General features: G+C 37.1%; 2 protein-coding genes across 5 annotated transcripts in view; one reads left to right on the top strand and one right to left on the bottom strand.

The window, feature by feature from the left end:
• LOC129717801 (aminopeptidase N-like) overlaps positions 1 to 11,374 on the top strand; it is a 44,369-nt gene extending 32,995 nt beyond the window's left edge. For 2 of the 3 annotated variants that reach the window (XM_055667981.1, XM_055667982.1), the window contains 4 exons: positions 8,580 to 8,726; positions 8,797 to 8,935; positions 9,114 to 10,934; positions 10,996 to 11,374. In XM_055667981.1, coding sequence (XP_055523956.1) covers positions 8,710 to 8,726; positions 8,797 to 8,935; positions 9,114 to 10,934; positions 10,996 to 11,067 — 2,049 coding nt within the window. In that variant the 5' untranslated portion in view covers positions 8,580 to 8,709 and the 3' untranslated portion in view covers positions 11,068 to 11,374. Of the gene's footprint in view, positions 1 to 7,599; positions 8,233 to 8,579; positions 8,727 to 8,796; positions 8,936 to 9,113; positions 10,935 to 10,995 lie in introns of those variants that run through there. The other variant, XM_055667980.1, reaches the window with a different exon arrangement.
• LOC129717802 (uncharacterized) overlaps positions 10,311 to 26,999 on the bottom strand; it is a 33,969-nt gene continuing 17,280 nt past the window's right edge. The window contains exons 6-12 of one of the 2 annotated variants that reach the window (XM_055667983.1): positions 21,694 to 21,946; positions 21,027 to 21,209; positions 20,721 to 20,970; positions 20,331 to 20,505; positions 19,934 to 20,262; positions 16,729 to 16,820; positions 10,311 to 11,821 (exon numbers count right to left, since the gene is read on the bottom strand). In XM_055667983.1, coding sequence (XP_055523958.1) covers positions 11,272 to 11,821; positions 16,729 to 16,820; positions 19,934 to 20,262; positions 20,331 to 20,505; positions 20,721 to 20,970; positions 21,027 to 21,209; positions 21,694 to 21,946 — 1,832 coding nt within the window. In that variant the 3' untranslated portion in view covers positions 10,311 to 11,271. The remainder of the gene's footprint in view (positions 11,822 to 16,728; positions 16,821 to 19,933; positions 20,263 to 20,330; positions 20,506 to 20,720; positions 20,971 to 21,026; positions 21,210 to 21,693; positions 21,947 to 26,999) is intronic. The other variant, XM_055667984.1, reaches the window with a different exon arrangement.

Here is a 26,999-nt window from a genome sequence, read left to right as displayed (position 1 = left end):
GAATACGTTTAAAGACTATATGATACTAACTACGCCTTATTTATGAGCGGATTTAAGGAAAAATATGTTCTTTGTTTGGAAGGCATAGCCGTCACTCGTCAACCAATGAAAACGGCCTGAGGTTGATAAACTTTGCCGCGGCCAGAGGAATGGTTATTTGCAGCTTCTACTCTCCACTCCTAAATATTCGGAAACACACCTGAAGACATTCAAAAGGAGAAGCCAGCCCCCAGATCGATCACGTACTGATTGACGGTCGGCACTTTTCGGATGATACTGATGTTAGGTCGGAGACCAAACATTGACTCTGACCGTTATCTCGTCGTTTATAAGATACGCGCATGGTTGTCGAACGTGCTGAAATCTCGCATAGAGAGGACAACGCGTTTCAATATTCAACGGTTAAAAGCTCATGGTGTGGCAGCAGAATACGCTAGAGAGCTGGATCAACGGGTCGCAGAACAGCAGGAGGAAGGAGTGGAAGATATATATGGGCTGCACGGGTAAAAATATTTTCCCGTTTTCATGACCTTTCAGGTCATGAAATCATGAATGTTGTTTTCCGACAGAATCATGACCTATGGCTCATGATACCATGATGTCAACCCCGAATATCATGAGCTATGAAAAGCGTTTTCAAGAATGTGACTCATGGCTATTATAAGCGTAACACATCGCTGTCGCATGGACTCATAAAATCATGAGTTATGACTCATGATACCATGGGTTGGACTCTGAATATCATGAGCTACTCAGAGCGTTTTTATAAATACGACTCATGACTGCTAAAAACGTAACACATATCTGTCAAACTTTGCGCCGGTATATTCAATGATTGCAAGTTTAGAAACTTTGATTAATACCGTAGGTGGACTAGCGTATTTCATGTGCAAAACAAGGTTTTCGCGAGTGAACGTGTTGATAAAACATAAGGCGAGTGTCCGGTTGCATAAATTTACTCAACACAGTATTATCAAGTGCGGTTGAAACTGAAACAACTGTGGCAGAGAACATACGATTGCTGCTAGAATTGATGGATAAGAAGCTGTGCGGCGAGTGTCATCTGCCTATTAATGATTTGAAACCAGTGCCCTGCGGTTTCTGCGATGCCTTTTGTCACAACGGCTAGCAATGTTGTGAAATTAACGGTCGCGCCCACAAGGATTTGTTCGCACAAGGGAAGACAATGCTTATTTGTCCCGCCTGTAAAGATAAATTAGGCGGTAGAAGAATTCGTGCCTATTTTGCCGAAAAACTAAATAATGTGCCGGCTGTGCCAACGAATGCTGTTCAATTTAAACAGCTGTGTGTACGTAATTCTGCAAGCCGCGGCAGTAACTCGATCGATTTGAATGATCTTTCGGTTGCATCTATCACCCCCGCTCCCCAATCATTTAGGTGGTGGTTGTATTTGCTTCGCATGAACTGTAAACTGCAGATTGGTGAAATACCTGTGTGTTCTCCAACCAGGTTTTCTGACAAATTTCGCTAGCGGAAATTTGGAACTGTAAACTATCTTGACACATCACTGAATTTGAGCATAATAAAGACTTGTTGTTTTTTTACGTATAACTACATTTCTCAGGAAGATCGGCTACATTGGGGTGAAAATGAAAATATAAAAACGGAAAAGGGGACAAAATTTGTGTTTTTTGATGCTTACTACTAAGCGGCCTAAGTTTCCAACGCATTCCCGTCGTTTTTGTAGCAATCAATTGAAAATTATCCACGCATGAGCCCCCAAATACAGACAATTGTAATTTGATTATTGTAGGTAGCGAATGGCTTCGGCAGTGGTTAAGATTGCTGCAGAAAACCTGCCGAAGCCTTTCGCTACCCTACTATTGAAAATTGTTATTGAAAAGTGTTAAAATAACAAGAAATAAAACAAAATTTATTAAAAAGTCTTGAAAAGCAATCAGTTTACTAGTGAAGGATGGGTGCTAACTATGTAGCAGCGGGCAGCAGCGATAGCGAGTACCAGTAGCGGTAGCAGTAGCAGCGTCAGCGGTAAGTGTAACGGTATTACCTTTTCTAGTAAAAAGCTGCTTATGTGCGGTAGAGACAATTCCTCCAGTGAAAAACTGCCGTATTTTGGCAACACACAAACGGGGGTGTTGGCAATCAAAATCTGTCTGTCGTCAAATTTTTAGTCCGAAAACAGCTTTTAATGTCAGGAATAGCACAGTGACGGAATCAGCATCATATCCTAAATTGAATTAAAAAACTAATTGTCCTTTTAAGGATGAACTAAATAGTCAATTGAAGAGTTAAAATTTTGTCGTTCATACATTACACCTTAATCAAAATGTTGGTGTGCCTTGATATAGACGATTGTAAATTCGATATGATCTTCATGTCTCACTATGAGTTCGAAATTTGTATGTGCACCAAGGAACAAATAACTGAGTGACCAACTTTTTTATAAGTAGACCCTGTTGATGTTTTCCACAATAATGCGAAGGAGCCCAGTTTAGAGCAACCATCAGCGTCAAACATTAGTTCTACTATTCAGGATGTCCATGATGTTCAACATATTGCTTTCTTGACGACAACTTACAAACATTTAAGCATCTGATAGGAACAGCTTTTACTACATTTACACAGTTTACCTAACTATAATCGATCCGCTGCATCACGCCACGCCATTCCGATGCGTCTTGAAACAATTATTTTTGGCTGATAGTGCTCGCGAGTAGGGGAGTGCACGCGAATAAGACCGTAAATTGGAGTGTATGTCCATGGTTTCGGGAGCGAAGAAAACTCACAAGCGTCAACACTCGGTGGTGTGAAATGAAGGCAGTGTAAAAGAACGAGAGCTGTCTCTTCGAATGGTGGAGGTACTCCATTGTGTGTGTGATTTCGGTAGCGGTGAGAACACCACTTGGAGTATCGCATGCTTGTTTAGAGCGAGTTTAGCAACACTGGAGCATACAACCATAAACCATTTATAGTAAAAAAAAAACTTTAAAACAAGTTGTTTTCCTTGTTTTGTGTTGCAAAATAACTTTTTTTGTGTATACTTCTATCGGTAAGATAAAACTGTTATCTGCAATTTTTCTGAAGAAGTCACAACGATTAAACAAACCGTTCTGTCTCTAAAAATATTTTTTAACCATCCATAAGGCAATCCACGGGTGACGTTTCACTGCTTGTACGTTTGTAATTGTTTTTTCAAGTTGCAAAACCAAAACACAACCAAACACAAAATCTTTTAATGCCTGGAAAAAAAATCTAAAGTGATATTTTATTATTGAGTAAAGGATTGTCACTAACCATACTGGAGCAACCGAACGTTTGTTTTTCGTGCTTTTCGATCCGGGATGCATCCAAGTTGCGACCGTTCGAGCATACCTAAGGCTGTCAAAAGTTGAAAACTAACTGAAATCAGCTGACCGCACCTGTCTCGTCGATTGCCTTAGCAACATCCATAAATTACGTAACGCTAAAAACCCAATTTTTAGACCCCATGGATTTTTTGTTACGTAACGCTGATCTTACCTCCCCCTGCCCTATATAACAAATCGTAATGCCAAAAAATATATCCCTTCTCCCTCCTATAGGTATTACGTAATTTATGGATTCCGCCAAATTATTCGTGACCAAAAACAAAAAATAATAATAGCACAAAATGACATCATCAGCCCATAAGAACAGCTATGCAAAGTGCAAATGCAATGCTATGCAAATGACATTTAAAAAAAATAGATAAGAAACATTTTGTGTTCTCTAATGTCATCGATAAAGATTTACAGTACTTTTCGCAGAAAAATTAAAATCCGTTAGGAAAAACGATCAAAAATGGTTGATATGTTATTATAAATTGATTAGGGTATCGAACGTCTTTGGCAGGTTTTTGCATAATACTGCTGCAGAAAAGCTGCCAAAGAAAACTTATTAATTTATGTTTTACTTTGTTTTGCCGTGCAAATCATAAATAATACTGACTGTCGAACTTGTTACTACAAACGCAAATCCTCAAACCCGTAACGGTTTGTCATCTAAGACCGTGAACAAAATCTGATCTTTTACGATTTTTAGTTTTAAGTTGAAAAATTATAATATCAATAATTCATAATCATGAATCAAATTCCAACTTATCAGAGTGATGAATCCAATTCAAAGTTTATGAACTTTATCCTAAGTTTAATGAATTTTTATTGTAGTTTCATGAAATGAATTACTGACTTCATAAACCTAAACACGAATTCAAATATAATGTCTAATTTCATTCGTGGAACGCTAGATCACATGAATTATATTTTCAGTTTCGTGATCGATAAATCATGACATTAAGATTTAATGAACCAAAGTAAAGTTTCATAAATTAAATGTACACTCAGTCCGCACAAATGACGTGTTGGTGACCTTTAAGAGAAGATTAATATTCGTATTAAGAATATGTTCTGTAAAGGTTAGGAATGCTGAAAAAGCGTCGAAATGGCGGGGCTTAGAGCCTTATACAATTTTCTGCATTTACATGTTTTCAACTGTGTGATATTTATAGGAGAAACCAGAAACGTTTCTAATTTTGTTTTAAGTTGTCACCGCGAGTCGTATTTTTATCAACACATGCATGAATATTTTTCGTGACAAAGTTCTAAAATAAAATATTCTGTTCGTGACCAACTCCCGAACATTGCTATTTAATTTTTTTTATTTCGCCGATAAAATTTAGAAATGATTGAACGTGTACATATTAGCAATAACATAGAACAAGTTGAATTTGCGATGAATGCCAAAAGCTATTTTCAAATGCAATCCCATTTTCATGGTGAAAGTATGTCGCCTACCCCTAAAATTTTCGCGCGCCTTCCCAAAAATTATGTTTGAGATAGTATTCGTAAAATTATAAATATTTTAGAAACACTAAAAATTAAATTTATTGTTTTTTTAAGCGTCTACCTGTTAATGGATAACTCTTGTTGTAATTTTGTTACAAAATATATGAAACTTATCAAGGAAAACTTCTAAATCATATTATGGTTTAATTTTATAATATATGTACTACTTTCGTCAAGCATTGCCTCCATTTTAGTGAGCCAACAAACTTTAGGTACTCGTCACCAAGTCTTGGTGACTTTCGTAAAAAAGATGCATTCCTCTTAATAACGGTTATGGATCATTTCTTTATTCTTCAATAAACATCAATTAATACGGGGACTCTTTTGAGACTAATCGAACGTTAGTTTCAAGAAATATGTGACCTTATTAATTTCAACTAATCTTTTCGAAGCTACTTGATTAAAAAGGATAGTTACTAAAATTCCGCGAAATTTTTGAAAAGATCACATATTCATAACAACATTTGACATATTCTTAACAAAAGTCACGGTGACAAGAAAGTAACTTTTGTTGATTGAAGCCCGACGTTCACTTTTTCTGATATTTATTTAAACTAGAAGAGATGATTACCAAAATCACTGCGAAAATGTTAATAACATATAAGTTTTTTTCAAAAGGTCACAAATTCTATTGAACAAAACTTTTGACAAATATTCTCTCACAGAAGTCACAGTGACTAACAGGAGAAACTATTCCTATGAAGGTCACCATGAAGTTATCAGGAAAATTTAAATGTACCTTTTAATGACTTAGTGACTATTCTAAGACAACATACCATTTGTACTTCGAATTATCACCGTGACTACTTAATGGAAAAAATAATTTCGTTTCACAAGTGGAATAATTTCGCCTGTGACCCTTCAGAGAAGAATAAATAAATTTTAGTTCAAATTGTTTTATAATCATAGCGCTAGTATCTTTTGTAAGAAAACTAACACAAGTTTTTCTATAAAAAGTAATGGTTACTCGCGTACAAAAACTATTTCCATATTATTTTTAAAACATTCGGGGGACAATTGTAAGAAAAAGGTCTTATTTTATTTGTGACTCTCGTGCGGATTGGGCAATTTCGTGAATCGGATCGCACAAATCATGATTTCATGAAACTAGCCCAATCAATCATGATCAATCAATCAATTCATGGTTTCCTAAATCAAAGCAAGGTTTTATAAATCAAACACCCGATTTCATGAGTCAAATGCTATATGTCCCGACTCGCAACTTATGATTTCATAAAACAAGATCATGGTTCCAGTAGCCAAAGCAAGAATTCATAAATCGAACACCCGATTCCCGGAGTCAAATGCTATATGTCCTGACTTGCAACTCATGATTTCATAAATCAAAATCATGGTTCCAAAGCCAAAGCAAGAATTCATAAATCGAACGCCCGATTCCATGAGTCAAATGCTATATGTCCTGACTCGCAACTCATGATTTCATAAATCAAAATCATGGTTCCAGTAGCCAAAGCAAGAATTCATAAATCAAACACTCGATTCCCGGAGCCAAATGCTATATTTTATGTCTCGCATTTCATGATTTCATAAATCACAATCATGGTTCCATGAGTCAAAGGGAGATTTCATAAATTGAACGCCCGATTTCATGAGTCAAATGAGTCAAATTTCATGACCCATAAATCATGGTTTCAATCCAAATTGCTCATGATGTCAGCAAAACAGTAACGCACGGGGTGCGTTACGAACAATTGGCTCATGATTCCATGAGTCTTTACTCATGGTGTATATTCATACCATGAAAATACATCCAAATCATGAAATCATGAGTCATTTTGCCCGTTTTCGAGATTTTATTTCTACCCGTGTGTGGAATCAAAACGACTGCGAGAGGGGTGGAAGGTACGACGCGTGGAAGACAGCGTAACGGCTGGTTCGATGCCAAGTGCCAGAGAGCGGCAGATGAAAAGAACCGTGCCAGGAGCCGCACGCGTCAGAGCAGATAGAGATACAGTGTAGCAAGAGCTGCCGAAAATAGAGTCCACCGTCGGAAGAAGCGCGAGTACGAGGAGCAGGTGCTCGCCAGCCCAGAGGACAGCGCGTCAGATAATTTGCTGTTTCCAAGCTCGGAAAGGTGCGAAAAGGTGTCGATGGTGAAAGATTTAGCAACAATAAGAAGACGAAGTCGTGGTCTCCGTGGTTCTGTGCTTAGCGATGTCGGTCGGCTAGCTCTTCCACACACGGTTGTGATGTCGGGTTCGATTTCCGATTAGGTCGAGGATCTTTTCGAGCTGGAATTTTTCTCGACTCAGCCCTGGGGCACGAAGTATCGTTGTACTTATCCTACAACATGCAAAATGTGCCAAAAACAATATCAATAACGAATTCTCTCAATTAATCTAATTGATTGAGACCGCTATTAGCCCTCAGGCTAGCGTGCGATATTGAATATAAGTCTGACTAAGTCTGCAGTTGATGGTTATTATAGGAAGCTCGAAGTTTTTCCCAATATTGCATAGTTAGTACTAGAACGTATCAAGTATTTCATTTAAAATAGTACAAGTCCATTTGGTTTCCATTTTCGACACTTTCTCTCTGTTACAACAATAACTCGTCGGACAAACCATCCAACCAACATCGATCAATCTTCCCTCGTGACGAAGTTACAAATACCAGCTTTTACGTTCTCTGCAATCGTAAGTGACATGTAATATATTGTTATCTTAAAGATTCTGAAATTATGGCTCAAAACCCTCTATTTAGTTGATAAGATACTTATTGATTGAATGCACTCTTCGCAAGCTCAACAATATTTTTGATATATACATTGATTACTCCATACTAGATTGTAACGAATTTTTCGCGTTACAAGTTAACGTTCTCTTATAATAATTCAATAATCAGTTTGCGCTCACCAGTGTACCACAAGTAAAATGTTAAACTTTTTTGGAATACAAGCATCGTTACTTTTTACAATAGTACAGACTATTTCTCCAGCCATCAATCCTGTTTTAGTCAACAGTTTTGCAATAACTGATGATGTCCCAGATGAAGACTATCGGCTTCAACAATTGTCAGAGCCATTAGCATATAATTTGTTTCTGGATCTAAGTGATTCAAATTTTTACTCTTACACCGGTTCGATCGACGTTGAAATGCGATATTTGGATACGCTTGATTATTTTTATCTGAACAGTGCTGGATTAGTGATTGATGAAGGAAGCATACGGATAACAAAACCAAATGGAGAGACACTACCTTTAAGTAATCTTATAATACTGGATAAGTATAAGATGCTGTATTTGGCTTTTGGAGAAAATCTTGAACGAAATAGTGTCTACAAAGTGCATATTGAGTATTCCAACAATATTGGAACTAATCTAAAAGGGCTGTATAGAAGTAGCTTAACAATTGAAAATTCAAGCAGGTTTGTGTATAAATAGCATCAGCTTCATAAATAATTAGATAACTCCGGAACTGTTGAAAAAATAATCCATTGAAAAATGTCAAAACGAAAAGGTTTACATCCTAATACACATTGGGTGTTTGTTGGCCATTTTCTGTTAGGGTTTTTTCCAGTCACTCAGAGATATTCAGAATGACAATTTTATGTTTATCTAACATGCTCTTGCTGTTTGAATTCGTCTAAAAATATCCGTTGCAAATTCCATAGTTCAAATATGTTTTTCAATTGTGTAAAAAACTTAGAGATATTTGCAACATATTGCTAATAAATTTGTGTAGGGTATACTAGGCTACTTTTTTTTTTTTCAGATATCTTGTTGCAACACACTTTCAAGCAACTTACGCACGTACTGTTTTTCCCTGTTACGATGAACCATCTTACAAGGCATATTTCAACGTTTCAATTCGACATTCGTCTAATTTTCATACTCTGTCTAATATGCCGGTACAAGAAATGTAAGTAAATGGTACCAAAATAAAATGAAAAATTATTGAATTATATTATTAAAATCCTCACAATTTATAGCGAAGTGGATGAAGATGGAAATTTTATCACCACAAAATTTGAAAAATCGCCGTTGATGTCATCTTACCTGCTGGCATTTGTTGTGTCTGACTATAAAACGTTGTCCAGTGAAAATGATATAATCAAAGTATATGCACCGGTGAGTAAACCTAGCCAATAAATTAAAGATACTAAGTTGGCTGTTTTTTTTCACAATCTGTGCCATAGTTTAGTTTATTCTGTATCTCTCTTGATAGCAGGTCTCTTCTTCTACCCAATATTTTGTATGACTTGGCTGAACTCAATATCTTACGTCACCACTTTGAAATCACTTTCAGGAAACTGAAGTTCAGCATACAACTTATGCGAAGAACTTCGCTGTAAAATCAATGGAGAGCTTGGAATCGCTTTTTGGTAGAAAATTTCAGCTGCCCAAGGTTGACCTTGTCCCTATACCTGATTTCAATAGGGGTGCTATTGAAAATTGGGGACTCATAACATTTCGTGCAACTTATTTGATCTACGATGAACATAATACACCGGCAAGAACACAACAAACTATTGCAAATTTGATAACTCATGAATTTGTCCATTCTTGGTTTGGAAACGAAGTAACTCCCGAATGGTGGACCTATTTATGGTTGAGTGAAGGTATAGCCCGTTATTTTGAATATTATGTGACAGCACAAATCGAGAGCGATTGGCAATTATGGGAACAGTTCATAGTAAATAACGTACACTCAGCACTCTCACAGGATGATAAAAATGACAACAGACCGATGAACTATTATGCAACCAACCCAGAGGAACTGAATAGTTTATTTGACTACGTTGTTTATGCTAAAAGTGCATCAGTCATTAGAATGATTGAAAATGTAATTGGATTCGAGGCATTCAGAGCGGCGCTTGAAAATTGTATAACGCAGCGCAGCTATCAGACTACGAACCCAGATTATCTCTACAATAGCATTGAAGAATTCAATGAAGCGGATCTTCCTAGTTCCATTTCTGAAATATTCAGCAGCTGGGCAAGTAGCACTGGGTATCCACTAGTACTAGTAACAAAAAATGGGAATTCAGTAACTATCTCCCAGAAACGTTTCTGGATGCCAGTAGAAGGAGAAACGGCCCCAGAAGATACAAAATACTATATTCCTATTAACTACGCAACATCCATTGTAGCAGATTACAACAACACTACTCCCGATGATTGGCTGACACCAACCAACACGCAGATAATGAAAGAATTTCCAAGTGCGATCGAATGGATTCTACTAAATAAACTACAAGCTAGTTATTTCAGAGTAAACTACGATAGTGAAAATTGGGCAGCTCTAACTGCCATATTAAAATCCGATCGAATGGAATCCATCCCTGTTATAAATCGAGCTCAACTCGTAGATGACGTTTGTAACCTTGCCAAAGCCGGAGAAATAAGCTATGATATTGCATTATCACTTCTTCTGTACCTTGAACGAGAAACAGAGTACATTATATGGAGCACAGCATATAATGCTCTTATACATCTGAATATGATGCTTCTAGGCAATGATAACTATTCCCGATTTGAAGATTTTATGAGAAGCCTGACCGTAAACATTTACAGCAATGTTCGTCTTATCGACCGTAGTAATCACATTGTTCGACTACATCACGGTAACACTGCGTATTTGGCGTGCTACTTTGGAGTAGATAATTGTGTTAAGGATGCTCAAACTCTGGTTCAACAAATGTTGGATGATGACTCATACGTAATTCCAGAAGAGGAACAAGCAGCAGCCTTTTGTGCTTTGAATAAGTATGATATGGCGTTGGGATCTGAGGCACTGACTGCTTTATTTGACCGTTATCTACCAATACAAGAAAGTGAAAGTGGGTTGATAACTCAATTTATCGCAGGCTTGGGATGTTCAAGAAATACTACAATGATCAGTTTTCATCTGAGTCTCACAATCAATAATATACCTGGATTCCAACTAACCGGAATTGAAAGAACTGAAATCCTTACTGCCATCATCAAAGGTAGTTACGAGGGATTATTCGAAAGCTTAAATTTTATTTTGAAAAACTACCCTGATATCGCCTATAAGTACTCATCACTCACAGGAATTTTTGCAGAAATCGGAAATCGAATTAATAACCATCAAACTTTCGAACTGGTGATTGAAGTTTCATGTTTTGTTTCGGGGTATAATAATAACGCATGATTTATTTTTATAGTTCCAAGATATTCAGCAAAATATGGAAACGACTTCTCCGATTCCCTCAAATCAGCAGCATCTACAGCATTAAGCAAGGCATCTCAGACTATAGCCTGGTCTGATAAATACACTGATATCATTGGTGACTGGTTGATAGAAAATGAATTTGTTCTAAGTACTACAACTTCTGATCCTTCGGATCCAGGCATTGCTTCGTTAATAAGTGTTAGCATTCATTGCTATTTTTGATGTCCATCTTTGTGTTTGTTTTATCAATGTAGTGGTAATCATTTTACTAAACATTATTGAATACAATATTTTTAATCCAATTGATATGGGAACTAATTCTTGTAAATATTCTAACATCATTTTCATCACATCCTGTATCCTGATTATACACCCCTACTAAGTAAGGCACTTGAACCACGTCGTGTTCAGCATTAGTCCAATAGCTGTAAACGCCCGCGCCTCTATCCTCGCATTCCAATGACATCGACGCAGAAACGACATGTGAATCCACTAAGACACATAACTCTGAATTGGTAAGATTTGCCATATACACCTTTTCACATGTTTTTTGATAAAGTGGAAATACCGGATAATTGAAAGGTGCATCTTTGGAACGCGTCACCTGCAATACAAACGGTACGTGGGTATGACTTTGCCACAAACACGCTGGAGTAACTTCATTATCCATCTTAAACGGTGTCGTTAATTTGACTATGGCTATATTGTTGTAGCGAGTGTGGGCGTTGAACTTTGGATGTAGAAATGTACTTCTAACCCTGCTGTCCTGGAGTGTGTTATTGCCCATTCGAACCATTATTTCAATATTTTTAGTCAATCTGAAATTACGAGCTTGATTAGAATTTATATATTTGAATTAGAATGTATATATTTGTGACCACTTATAGTTGTTTACTTTGCATGAACAAAAATATGCATTGGATTACTTGTTCGAGACACTTCAATGAAAAGTTTTTTGTAGACTTGAAGTGAGGTTATTGCCACCAAACAATTTTGTTCATATGAACGAATTCTGCGGCATTTTCATACGGTAGTTTTTTAACAATACTCTGTGAGTTTGTACAAACTCAAAGGACTATATTTATGTTAATTATTGCTGTTAGTATCAAATGATTCCTACCATCATGTCAGTAGACAAAACCAAAAGTTTGATGAGATGCGAAAGAAATTTGAATTAAACGTAGTCCTTCTTCAAGTGCGCCTAAGTGCACTTCAAACTGACACAAGAAGGAGGGGGCTTGTCAAAAGACCATGCAGTAAGGTGGGAGGGTTAATGAACATCATTTTTTCTTACTTATAATTTGTTAGACCATAGTGATAAAGACTTGAAGTTTTTGCGTTTTTTTTTTCTCCAATCAATATTTTTTTGACACTACTTGATAATTTATAACTTTAAGGAGAGTTTGCGATTTGTCAGCGATAAGGTAATAAAAACGAAATTTTTACGACCAATCCAAAATTTATTTGATTTTTTTGCGTGAATAACTCTAAACAGATTTCTTCTCACTAAAATGTAGAATAATCCGACTTTTTTAATAAAAATACTTTTTGTACACGGGGAAAAAATACCTTTTTAGCGAAACGAAAAGACCACATGGGTAAGGCGCACTATAGGATTTCAGGCGCACAAAAATCGGAAAAGTGACTGTCGCCGATCTATTTCTCTATATTTTTTATAGAATTTATACACTTCAACTAAGAAAAGTTCAAAATTTCAGGACTGTAGCAAGTTTTATACCTGAGATATCGAAATATAAAGATAAAGAACGGTAAAATATCCACTTTTTTCGAGAAAAGGTAAAACCTTAAAAAATGTTATGAACATGAAAACGAAATAGCTATTGAGTGCATCATATTTTTATACAGGTTATTGATTGGGCTTTCCGAAAAACGTGTGGTTATGTGGTTTCATGGGTGAAAAAAAGAAGATAAAGCGTAACAAAAACAAGAAAAGGAGAAAAATCAGCATCTTTTTACTCCCAGGCTGAGTCCTTGTTTTTTTCAAGTTCCAGGTGTCTACTTTCAAATTCAGAAGAGTTTAGCTGCGACCATCTGCGACCATGTGTTTAAAACCATCTTGAAAATTTTTGGTTTTCATAGGAAATATACAGTCAGAAAAAAAATGTTTTTTTATTATGATAACAGATTTACCACAGACAAACAGACGTGCCACTAGATGACGATTTCATCGACCTGAAAAACAACGATAATTTTGATATTTTGCTAAGTGGGCAATAATGCCGCTAGTGTCGCTATATGCAAGCGTGCACAATTATTATCAAAGACAAAAACCATCAATAATGCCGCTTGTGTTGATTTAAGCAAGCGTGCACACCCATTAGCAAAGACAAAAACCGTTTCACGAAAACAAGTTAGGCCGTTACAAATTATATTTTCATTTTACGTCACCCCCCCCCCCCCCCCCCCTTAAAAATTCTTGAATATTGGAAGGGGAAGAAAAAAAGCTCGAACCGTTTTGTTCATTTCATTGGTTTTCCGACAGCATAAATGCTTAATTTAGCAACAAATAAGTCAGGTGACAGCGAGAGTGTCGTCGAAAGGCAAGCGAAATAAATAATAATAATAATAATAATAATAATAATAAAGTGTTATTTTTCAACATTTATTTGAGTGCAAGTTACAAATGTCATAACTTGCACACAAACTTTGATCAAAGATTTTTTTTTCGTCTCGGTGTTATTTATTTTTTGCCACCCCCTCTGCTAACTTTGATACCCTTGGACATAAAAAGAAATCGAAATTTGTATCAGCCTTAGTAGGCAATAAGCTCACATGGTGACGCATGAGTGTAACGTTTCGAATAAGGACGAAGATTTTACAGGATTATTGTTCGAAGAGGCACGTCTGTTTGTCAGTGGATTTACTATTGAGTGTTTTTTATTCTCATACACATTATTGATCAGGCTTTCAGAAAAACCACACGGTTTTGTGACTTAGTGGGTGGAAAAAGATGAGTATAACAAAAAGAAGAAAATGAGAAAAAAAATAATTTTAAACTTTGTTGGTCGGCATCTCTTTACTCCAAAGAGCTCCTTTTTTTCAAGTTTCATGTGTTTACTAAAAATTTCAAAAGAGTCTAGCTGCGATCACCTGTGACCAAGCGTTTAAAATATATACATAATCAAAAAAAAAATGTTTTGATCATTCTGTTGTAACTATTAAGTGTATTATATTCTCATAAACGTTATTGATTGGGCTTTTAGAAAAAATGTGTGGTTTATAGGTGCTTTATAGGTGGACATGCTTGTCATTCTCCTCAGTATGTGTAAAGAGAGGAGAAAAAATTCACCGCGCACTTCCCTTCCAGTATGTGCCTGCGTGTAGCAAATGCTTTCACCACACTGCTTCTTTCTCACTCCAAAGTGTCTCAACCTGCTTACAGAGAGACAAACACACTTCCAGCTCACCCCACATCTGATAGAAATAATAGGGGTGAATCACTCTACAGAGAAAACGCAGAAGTGCACAACAGTGTCCACTGGCGAGTAGTCCGGAAGGTGAAAAAAAACCTACCAGGAAAAATGTAGTCCTCGTGTAGCTACGAACGAATTCCACCAGAGTAAATTCGACCGGCACGAGCGGCAGGAGCAACGCAGTCTATTTTTTTCTCCCAATCTCTTTTCCTCTTCTGCCATGCTCAAGAAACCAACTGTGAAACGCACCGCAGATAGCTCTGCAGTGTAATTATTAAGCGTGAAGTCCACACGTGTGAGAAAGTACACCATAGTTCATTGTCTCGCAAGAGAGATTTCAGATTTTACCGCAGTGCGTTCAGGTAGCTCAACAGAAAAAATCGTTTGTCGCTCTCTTCTAGCATGAGCGTATTGATTTGCTCTTTAGTGTGACGGCAGTTGTCTCCGCAGTGCAGGATGTTCTCCTGCACTCTAGAGGTTTACTGAGGAGAAAAGACAAGCATGTAGGTGAAAATAAGAAGATAAAACATAAGAAAAAATAGAAAATGGAGAAAAAACATTATTTTCAACTTTGTTGGACGGCATCTTTTTACCCCCAGGAGCTCCCAAGCTGGGTCCTTGTTAATTTTCTGAAGAATTTTCCTGCGATCAGCTGCGAAAAACCGATTTGGAATGCATTGAAAATTTTTGGTCCCTTTAAGAAATACATAAAATCAAAAACATTGTGACCCTATTTTAAGACTGGGCGCCCTGCTAGGGAACTGAGAAAAACGAGTCTATTTTTGGGCTGGAGACCCATCTTTGATGTATATACATCTTCTACCATATCTCCGAAACGCCTTGACCGATATTCACCAAACTTGACATACATACATGTTTCTTACATATTAGATGTACTCAAAAGCGTACGAGAAATGGGAGGGCAGCCACTGAGAGGAGGGGAGGGGATTAATTCCGAATAAGTTCATGTATAATTTCCGCTTTTACATTACACTTTTATTTCACTTCACTTTTTAATTTCATCACTTTGGGATAGAATTAAAAGTGAAGTGAAATAAGAGTGTAATGTTAAAGTATGTAGATTCTGTCAATAGCTCGGAAAAAAATTGAAGAATTTTATAGTTACCGCTTTTCATACAAAAAATACACGCCGCTATCCAAATTTGACCGTGATACAGTTATAAATGATCTTGTTTTGATCGTAACAAGTAGAAAAATTACCAAAAGTATTGAAAAAATGATAAAAATATTTTTGTTCGCTTGCTTGTATGAAAATGTGTCATAGTGAGGCCCCGAAGAACCGGTCAAACCGGTCGAGTTTGAAGGTAAAAATTTTAAAATGTTTGATGTAGTAAGAACGATAAGTGTTGTGTTTTGTTCCGCGTCGCATCGTATGAGTGATGTTAGTTCTTACGTTGCACGAAAATACCAAATATTGAACTAATATGTAACGTAGGCAATAAATATTTTGCCTAGATATGAGCCGTTGCGGAACAGAGTGGTTTATGTGCCATCGAGCAAATTTTTCAGGAGAAGCAATTTTCGAAAAATCTATGAATAAAATTCGGTTCAATGGATTCTTTCAAACAAAATGTTCTAATATAAAAGTTATGAAATGGTTTAACAGGGTAATACATAAAATTAACAGTTTCTTTGCGAAATAAGTGATTTTATCTCACCAATGTACATAGACCACTCTGACTTCATATATGAATTCACTGGAATCCTAGAATCGTTTCGGAACAGAGTGGTCTATGTACACAAACCAGGTGATTGACAATGAAAACGACGGTAACTCGTATAAAATGACTAGTGTCACATGTTATATGATACATATAGCATGTCACATGTAAGATGTCACGTGTAACATTACATGTAACACAACATGTTACATATTACATAATATTTCACATGTTACATTTTTCGTGTTACATTACGTGTAACAAAACGAGTGACATGTTACTTATCACATGTAATATGCTACATGTTACATGTTACATGATAGTATTACACCAATTTATGTACATAGACCACTCTGTTCCGAAACAGAACAGTCATTCTGTTTCTGACGAAATTTCAACACGGTATAAATCAGCTTTGAAGTACGATTTTTCGAAATTTTCTTAATTTCTTAACTTCAGCTTCTTGAGTATATGCGGTTTGTGCGAAAAACTCATTTTCGAAAAAATAGGTCTTTAGACCACTCTGTTCCGCAACGGCTCATATGTAAAAAATTTAATTTCAAAACTCAATTTATGCTACGCTAATTATACACAATTTAAGTATATTACCTGATGACACAACTAGCCGATGTGATTAGGAAATCTTTCGCAATTAAAACCGCGTTACACGTTTCGTTTTCGGAGGTGCCTTGCAATGTTGCCTAAAATAAAAACAATTTGTAAATATACAATATGCGCAAAATATGACTACTCTTTTATTCGTTAAAATTTCAAAATACATAATTGAGTATGAAGAAAACCTAATTTAATTTCAAACGACATTCAACAACCAAAAATCTTCTAAGCACGCAAAAGTTCCAGGCATGGTAATTATATTGTTTTTTTTTTTCAATTCGCACAAGTTTTAATCTGTTTTCGCTCAAACATTGCACAAAAAGCGTAATACAATAAAATAGCTTGAAGCAGATTTGATAATTTTTTGTAAGGTGAAATGGTTTTGAAGCCACAAATGACCCACCACTTCGAATTTTACAAGTAGAAGAAGTACAAGAATCAGAAATAGTTAATGCGTTCCCTGTGAAAACCTACACCACAGCAAACACCAAATAACGTTTTCACAGGTGAAGCATCAACTATTCTCGAGTCTTGTGCCTTCAAACATTCGAAGTAGTAAGGCGCTTGGGAGGATTATCCACAACAGACTGGTGGAGTACACGGAGGGTGTAAACGGTTTGGCAAGTAACCAGGTTGGTTTCCGGAAAGGTACGTCCACACTGGATGCTATCCTATCCGTCACCACGATGGCGGAGGTAGCACTCCGCGCACTACATACCTACGCTGAGCCGAATTTACGATTGTTGGGGTCCGGGCCCAGTCTTGTGTGGGGTCCCCAAATAATGTATATATTTAGAACCGTTATTTACTTTGAAAACTTGACATCAGTTTTTATAAGAGGTTTCTTCAACGAAAACTTATCAATTAGTTACAAAATCAACACACAATGTTTTCAGTACAACGTATTCGCAACTTAACAATGTTAATAAGTTTCATCTTCTTTTAAAGGCAGTTCGCGAGAGGCGCAACCGCATGTTGTTTTGATGTTCACCGATTGGGCTGAAATTTTCAGTGTTTGTTTGTCTACGACTTTGTAAATGATATGTCCAGAAAACGTCTAAATACTAAAAAGTGCAATAACTCCTGCTAGACTTGATGGATTTTTCTAAAAATTTGTAGTATTATTCTACACTAAGAGTACTTCAAAACGCATGGTCACAATATATGGCAAAGAGGTAATATGACGAAAAAAATGCATTTTTCTTATAAAAACTAGTTGGCCCGTAGTGGCTAGCCACTTTCAAATGCATTTCGGGCTATTAAAAGTAGGTATTTAATCTAGAATAAATAAATTATTTTTCGAAATATCGAGTTGAGGATCAAGATGTAACTATGACAACAACATAACAATCTTTATCCCTTCACAACCACTTTTGTGTACTTGTCGATATTCTAAAATATCTAAAATTAAAACAGTTGATCAGATTTAAAATAATATTGAAAAATAATGACCAATAACTTAACCCAATCCCGGTGGAGAGAAATTTGTTTTTTTTACCTCAAAAAATGAACTTCGGACACTTATTACTCAACAACTATATACGCAATTGAGACAAACTGTATTGCATATTAAAGATCAATCTGTTCTCTAACCATGAATAGTTTCATCGTAAAATTTTTAGTTCCATACCCACATCCTCAGTTCTCTTCTCAGCTGTCTGTTGGCAAATTTCCCCGCCACATTGGAAAAATACTATTATTGGTAAACATGATGTTGTTGTTGTAGTAAACTTTTGCGTGTAAATTGTAGTAGTAGTAGAGTAGTAGAGAACAGTAGTACTACTCCTAAGAAATGCCTTTCCCCTGAGATTTATACAAGTGAGTAAAACCACAGATAACAGACATCCAAGCTAGAACAAAAAACTCCAGAAATCGTGTGTAAAATTTCAAATTCTTACTCGTTTGGAATGCTAACGACATCTTCCTGCAACTTGCGACTTTAACCACTTTAGTGATGGCAGCGCTGGTTTACGGTCAAAGCTGCCAGACGCATGAAAATTCTTACAGATTATACAGTCGCTGTTTATGCAACGATATAACATAGATTTTGTGAGGTTTATGTATTTATTTTTTCAAACCAACACTAAAACAAACAAATTTATCGCAAATATATAGAGGGATTGAATGAAGAAGTCGATAATGCACACATTACGACTGCTCAAAATTTCTACATTTAAAAACGGCAACCATTCTCATTGCGATAATATCGATAAAAGCTGGAAAACTATCGATTTTATCGAATTATTGACCACTAAGTGTTCTTAGCGCCACCATACTGCGTATTGCGACATGCTAAAAAACCGTTGCGTCTTTTTACACATGAAGCAAAGTTAGCTTGGATATCTGTTATCTGTGGTAAAACCAATCTGTGTAAATTGAAAAATTTCAGACGTAAATTTTGGGAGGCTATGCATTGTACGAATAAACGGAAAAAAGCGTATGTTAATGTGTTGTACTAAATGTGGGAATTGAATAATTATAAGGGCATCTTCAGCGGTGGTCTAAATCGTTGTTTTGTTCTATTTTTCAGAACAAACTCAAATTCACTGCTGCACCGGTGGTGTAAACTTTGTTTTATACTAGATGTAAATTGAAAAAGATTTTTCATGTCAATTCACAACTCATTTTTTTGACTTTTCCCAAGAAGAAAATGAACAAGTTTGTCGTTCTTGGCTTCAAGGAAACCGACCAGCAAAAGGGAGAATTCTGGAAGACCGTAACCGTGGGTTAGCCTACTTGGTTTGCTATCATCAGCCACCAGGAAGCCAAATACTTTGGCTATTTGTTAATCGCCTTAATTGTAGTGGGACTAGTGGAGACCTCAAGAGGCCAGAAAAATGTTCTCAGAAGGCACTGAACTGAAAACGTTCAAAATGCAAGCTTGTTTCGAAATCCTCAAAACCGAACTCAAAGAACTGCAAGATTCTGAAAGATCGATGACACGAAAACGGAAGATGAACATCTACGCGATCAAATATTTTTCGCTATCCTCCGAAGTCCTACTTGTAGCAGAAATTTTTCGATCATACAAATCCGGCCTGAAAAATGTCACTGACCGAGCGTCGGTGATCAAATCCATAAAGTCTTGTGGATATAAAGTGTCTTGCCAAAGTAATCGCTATATTATTTTTCGCTTCCCCTGCTGCACACATTGTCTGCCTTAATGAACCTAATTTTATGAACTATCTCTATTACTTACCACGAACGTAGCTCGCCTTTGTCTTAACTCGTATTGCGATTTTGTTCTTCTGAACTCTTGATAAAGGTTCGGACAGTTTACTATTTCTGTCATAACTTCTCTCGAATGATCTTTTTCCGCAAGATTTACATTGTGGCCTATAGTTTGGCAACAAACAAGTGAAACATCTTTTTCAAAACCACACAAAATTTCATTGGAATTGGTAAGATTTGCATCCTTTAATTGACTCACTATTTGCGGACATTCATCAATTGTTAAACAAACTCCAATACTCCCATTTGGAGTATAACATGCGTCACCATGATATTTGTTCGTATCTACATATTGTACTGGAAATAATATGATTCATGCATATATATTAATATAAATATTGAAATTTTTTTCAAAAATATCTTACGGTTATCTCCAAAAACTATACTTTCAATCCACTGAATATATGGGGAGACTTTCGTAAATATCGCTGGAGTGTTGAATCCACAATTTTCTCCTTTATTGTTGATAGCAAAAATATAGTGGAGGTACACTTTGTCAAATACCCATACTTCTCTTGACATTGCCGAACCAATATTATTCTGCAATGGAAAAGCCCTTTAAAGTATATTTCATTAAATGACAGTATTCCTGCTGGAAAACATGGCGCGAATCGTAAATTTTTTTTTGAAACAATTTCTAAAAGGGTTCGGGCGGATGTGCAAAAAATCATCCAATACAAATGATTGTTTACCCCTGTCCTACAGCGTTCTAATATAATGAGGTACCCTCTTGCATATCAATCTTAAAATTATACCTTACATGTTCCTGGTACTACAGTAATTGAATCTCCAACACACAATTGATTATCAGTCAAGTTCAGCGGACATTCGTCCAATATTTTAGATATCAAGTACAGTTCAGATTTCTCTTCATCCGCAAGTAGTGCTTCGATGGAGTACTCAATACTAACAGTTTTCTTAAGTCCATGACCGTTGCTTTGGAATTCTTCAATTGGTATAAGCTCGTGAGTCCACAAACACGCCGGTTTGAATTTTTTTCCAAATCTGTTGTACAATAAAAATGATTGAATTGAAATATTTAAAAATTCTTTATTACTTACTGAAACTCGTTTGGATCTAACTGCAACAGTGCCACATCATTATTCAGAGGAGTTTCTGAATAATTTGGGTGAATATATATTTGCGAAACATAAGCTTCTTCATAATACATGCATTTGTTTACATTTGAAGTGTTTGGTTTTACCCACGACTCAAGTTCATTCGCCCTAACCAGCAATGTATAACTAGAAGTAAAAGTTTGTTTTATAATTGATTACACGTTACGTTATTTCTACAAATGATCGAATAATCAGGTGGTATTGTCGTTACAGAGTTTTTAGTTTATCAAGTCTTTTAATGATGAAAGCTACAATCAATGTTTGTTAAATGTAGATAAGATTTCAACAACTAGGTAGCATTTGCAACACTGATACTATTCCCTCTACCTAATACGCACACGTATTTTTGTTATTTGTAAGTAGATTGTGAGTATCAACCTGGGAAATCCATTTGATTTGTGTGTACAGATATGTTCAATTTTTCTTCAATGATTTAGTGGAATTATGCAAATTATCTTATATTTTTTTAATCTGAATTAATTATAAGTAACCGTTTGAGTTGGATTTCCACCAACTAAATTTGGCCGAACCGCAACGTAGCATCCACGAGAAATTTAATAAAATATGATTTGATAACTAAATAAACAATAACAGAGTAGTGTACACGTACTTATTCAAACCTGTTACACAACCTGCAGCTGTCAGAACGTATTGTTGGCTGATCAACGTCCCATAACAACTGTATGTGACAATTGGCTCTTTCTTAGTATCATCCATGTAGTGTCCTATAGATACTTTATACTCATTGTTCACAGAAGGAGATATGTAAGCATTCTGTAGCTGAATTGATTGAAATTCATCGGTTGCATGTGTGATTGTACGGCTCTCATAACTTCTATAAATGTAATACCTAACAGCACAGTCTGGAAATAAAAAAAAATCACAAGAAGGTTGTATGCAAAGCCACGACCGCAAGGTTGAAGTAGAATACTTTTACAAGAAAGATAACCTGGCTGCTTGCGTGTCAGTCATTTTTTCTATTAAATAAACGTTGTCCGTTCATTGGCAGTATTGTAATTTCCTTTTGTCTGATATTTTGAATGAAGTTCATTGGATATTTTTAAATTTTGTGCAAATGAGAAGTTGAAGTGCTGCCGAATTGTAATATGCACATTTAACGACATCATTAAACGGGAACGGAACAAAGGCTACGGTTATGCAGAACGCGAATGCCGGCGCGATGCGATTCGCCTTACCGTGGTGAAATGTACAGCTCTTTTTAAGGCGAAGTAGAGCTATACATTTCAACAGATTTCGTCTTGCCGAATCGCATCGCGCCGTTATTTGCGTTCTGCATGACCGTAGCCAAACACTAAGCGACGCAGACACGTAATAATAGTCAGAGTATGCATGTAGATGAAGATAATTAACTTTGGATTAAAGCGCAAAACGAGAAAATATTAACCCTTCAAATAATCATTTGTGTTCTTCAAATTTCAGTTGTTCAATTTAATATCCGATGAAATGTTTGTTTATTATCTGATGAAGCTCTTATATAGGCCAAATGATGCATTCCCAATTTACTAGGTCCATAACTCTGCCGACCGTGCTTGGGAAAGCGCGGTATAACGACCAATCAGAGGTCGAATTTTGTTTTGACAAGGCTTAAGAGTTATCAATAGTACAATAGTTCGAATGATAAAATTGCAATTTCATGCATTTGGTAGGAATCTTAGAAGATTTTCTAATCGATTGCTGCAAAAACGAAGGAAATCCATCGAAAACTAACGGATTTATTAGCATTTGAAATTTTTCTCACTTTTTTCAGTTTTAGATTTTCATTTTACATCCCTATGTAGCCGAACTTCCTGAGAGAAGTATTCTAATTCAAAATTAAATCTTCATTAATTCATTTGTTGTCCTTATAAGGACAATTGTTCAATTTATCATAGGATGTAGTGTTTATCTTACATCTCTGTGTTACCTTGATAGTGAGGACTAAGGCGCACGGTCAACACAATGAGAAAGGTGTTTTCACATTGAAAACTATACACGGCTTTACTGGAGGAAGTGTTGGCAAATGCATCTACCGCTAATACCACCGCTATTATACGAAAGCGCGTCGTTTCATGTGGGGAATATCAACAACGAAAAATGACGCGCGTCTAAGCATAACCCGAACTGTTTCGCCGTGCTGCTCCCATTTACCTTTACATCGGCCTCAGGGAAGTACCGGCTGCATCTGCATCTACCGCTGAGGCTGTCACTGGCTGGCTGTGTTCAATTCAAAATCGGATTTACGCAATCGCATCTCTGTAATATTACAGACAATAATATTCTTATGAACGAAATGATACAACTTTCCCATTAGGCCTCTGCCATAATAGACGCTAAAAGCGACGCGAACCGATTCGCTCGGCTGTAGGTTAATGTACAGCCATCAGTAGAGCTGTACATCAACCTGCGGCCGAGCGAATCGGTTCGCGCCGCTTTTCGCGTCTACTATGGCAGAGGCCTCAGAGAAAGTTGCTGGCTGATGTATTCACTTCATGCAAGCCTGCTGCTGATGCTTCCCGCTACCACACTGAAACAGCATTTTAGTGAAGGGAGTGTCGTTGCATCAGCTGACCCTGCTACTATCGATGCTGATATACCCGCTGCAACAGCTACGCTATGCATAGCCATGCCACAGTTGTGGCCGCTATACGCTGGCCCAACTGCTGAGCAACTGCAACGCTATCCGTAGCCATGCCACAGTTGTGGCCGCCATTGGTATCCGCTATACCTGCATCTGCTGGCCCTGCTGCTATCGATGGTAAAGATCCGCTGAAACTGCTACGCTTATCCGCAGCCATGCCACAGTTGTGGCCGCTATCCGCCATCGATGGTACCCACTGCTTGCTCCCGCTGCTGCTAAGGGAGGACTGCTGTCGTCGCTGTTCAGAACTATTATGAGCGGCTTCGACTAAAACAGGCTCTTATATAGGGATGAAAATAGGAATGAATTATTTTACGTACGTGGTGGAATGGTATAACTTGAAAAATATGTGTGACTTCATTCTGGTTCAGAGCGATCATTTGATAAGCTCCACCTCTTTTTTCAGTTTCTAAAATTTTTCCTCAGTTTCGTAGCACGGATGCACAAAAATGATTTCTTGTCGAGCCGGACCGATAGCACTCTCATTGAAGCAACAAAATAACAGGGGTCTTCACATCGAGCTCGTATACGAATACCGAGCCGTAAACTGCGCATCTTCCATTACTCGTCAATGGAGGTGAGTATTTTTATGGCTGGGTATTTGTTTACGAGCTCGACATGAATCCCCTTAACATGTTTTGTGTCGTGTTGTGTAGCTTGGTTGAAGAAAATGTTCCCGTCCCAATGTCGCATGTAAGCAGATTATTGCGTTCAGTAGACAGTAGATAGTGTATCCAGCGAATAAACACCGATGGTGCTCTCACACACGCAACGGTTTTAACCCGTATCTTATTGCGGTTTGTAACATCAAGCGATTTCGTTTGCTCGCTGTTGCGTGTTGCATCATGTTGCAACTTGGCAGCTGGGAGACGACGAAATTCTGTTTATGCTGATTGATTGAATCGACTTCATATTAGCTCTGCATAGTCGAACTAACTGCTTTTGTGAATGCGTACTAACAGGGCAGTTTATTATTCAATGTCGGTTATGCTTATCGCAGCCTTTGCGCTGCCCCTACAGTGGGGGGGTTTACTAAATAAAGTGAAAATTAGACAACTACAACAAAATTTGATTGCATCCCGCACAGAACGTCTGCTTGTGTTGATGCCAGAAAATTATTAACCTTCAATTATTTTTTTATTTGCCTTGAAAAAAGCATGTTGCGGTTCAAAATCGGTTGCTAATTACAACCTTTGAGCTGCCCTAACATTGGGGGAATTAAGATACACGGATAACATGCACTGTGGAAGCTATTTCACATTCAGTAAATTAGACGGGTGCGACAAATTTAAATTGCTAGGATGCAACACAGAATACTTGCTTGCGTTGACAAAAATTATTAACTTTCAATGACTTGTTTATTTGCCTTCAAAAAGGCATTTTGATTTCCAAAATTGGATTTCCTGATGGCAATCTTCATGCTGCCCCAACACGGGGGGAATAATGGCTGTCTGGCGACACACGCTGAGAAAAACCGCGCTGCTCCTGAGACGTGGTGACCAACCACAGAGCTAGTGCTGCTGCTGAGAAGGACGATTGCTGTTGTCGCTGTCTAGAACTATTATGAGCGGCTCCGGCTGAAACAGGCTCTTATATAGGGATGAAAATAGGAATGAATTATTTTTCGTAGGTGGTGGAATGACATAACTTGAGAAATATGTGTGACTTCATTCCGGCTCAGAGCGATCATTTGATAAGCTCCACCTCTTTTTTCAGTTTCTAAAGTTTTTCCTCAGTTTCGTAGCACGGATGCACAAAAATGATTTCTTGTCGAGCCGGACCGATAGCACTCTCATTGAAGCAACAAAATAACATGTTTTGTGTCGTGTTGCGCAGCTTCGTTGAAGAAAATGTTCCCGTCCCCGTGTCGCATGTAAGCAGATTATTGCGTTCAGTAGACAGTAGATAGTGTATCTAGCGAATAAACACCGATGGTGCTCTCACACACGCAACGGTTTTAACCCGTATCTTATTGCGGTTTGTAACATCAAGCGATTTCGTTTGCTCGCTGTTGCGTGTTGCATCATGTTGCAACTTGGCAGCTGGGAGACGACGAAATTCTGTTTATGCTGATTGATTGAATCGACTTCATATTAGCTCTGCATAGTCGAACTAACTGCTTTTGTGAATGCGTACTAACAGGGCAGTTTATTATTCAATGTCGGTTATGCTGATCGCAGCGTTTGCGCTGCCCCTACAGTGGGGAGTTTACTAAATAAAGTGAAAGTTAGACAACTACCACAGAATTTGATTGCATCCCGCACAGGATGTCTGCTTGTGTTGATGCCAGAAAATTATTAACCTTCAATTATTTTTTTATTTGCCTTCAAAAAAGCATTTTGCTGTTCAAAATCGGTTGCTAATTACAACCTTTGAGCTGCCCTAATATTGGGGGAATTAAGATACACGGACAACATGCACTGTGGAAGCTATTTCACATTCAGTAAATTAGACGGGTGCGACAAATTTAAATTGCTAGGATGCAACACAGAATACTTGCTTGCGTTGATAAAAATTATTAACTTTCAATGACTTGTTTATTTGCCTTCAAAAAGGCATTTTGATTTCCAAAATTGAAAAGAGAAAAACCGCGCTGCTCCTGAGACGTGGTGACCAACCACAGAGCTAGTGCTGCTGCTGAGAAGGACGACTGCTGTTGTCGCTGTCTAGAACTATTATGAGCGGCTCCGGCTGAAACAGGCTCTTATATAGGCCAAATAGCATGTTTTCAATTGCAAGGTATATGATCCTGTCGACCGTGCTTGGGAAGCAAGCATATAACGACCAATCAGAGGTCGAATTTTTCGTTTTGACAAGGCTTGACTATTTTCAATAGTACAATAGTGTGAATAATAAAATTACAATTATCTTATTTTGGGAAGAATCTTAGAAGATTTTCCAATCTATTGCTGCAAGAACGAAGGAAATCCATCGAATACTAACCGATTTATTAGCATTTGAAATTGGACATATTTCTCACTTTTTTCGGTTTTAGATTTTCATTTCACATCCCTATGTAGCCGAACTTCCTGAGAGAAGTATTCTACTTCAAAATGGAAGTGATATTCCGGGACCATGACGTAAAAGACAAAATTATCTCAACAGGCGAAGACGTCCACAGTTCTGATTCTAAAAATATTTGTAATCATTAATTTTCACATAAACTTTGTTCAAAAATAAGTCGTGATAAAAAATAATAGCACAAGATCACCTTTTTAGCATGTGTGGAAAGTTGCAGCCAGATAAAAAACGACAGATCGAAATGAGTGGTTGAGTGG

Source organism: Wyeomyia smithii, chromosome 1 (genome assembly GCF_029784165.1).
Source record: "Wyeomyia smithii strain HCP4-BCI-WySm-NY-G18 chromosome 1, ASM2978416v1, whole genome shotgun sequence".
Classification (NCBI taxonomy): domain Eukaryota; kingdom Metazoa; phylum Arthropoda; class Insecta; order Diptera; family Culicidae; genus Wyeomyia; species Wyeomyia smithii.
Note: the sequence above shows the minus strand (reverse complement) of the source record. Positions and strands in the feature narration are given on the sequence as shown.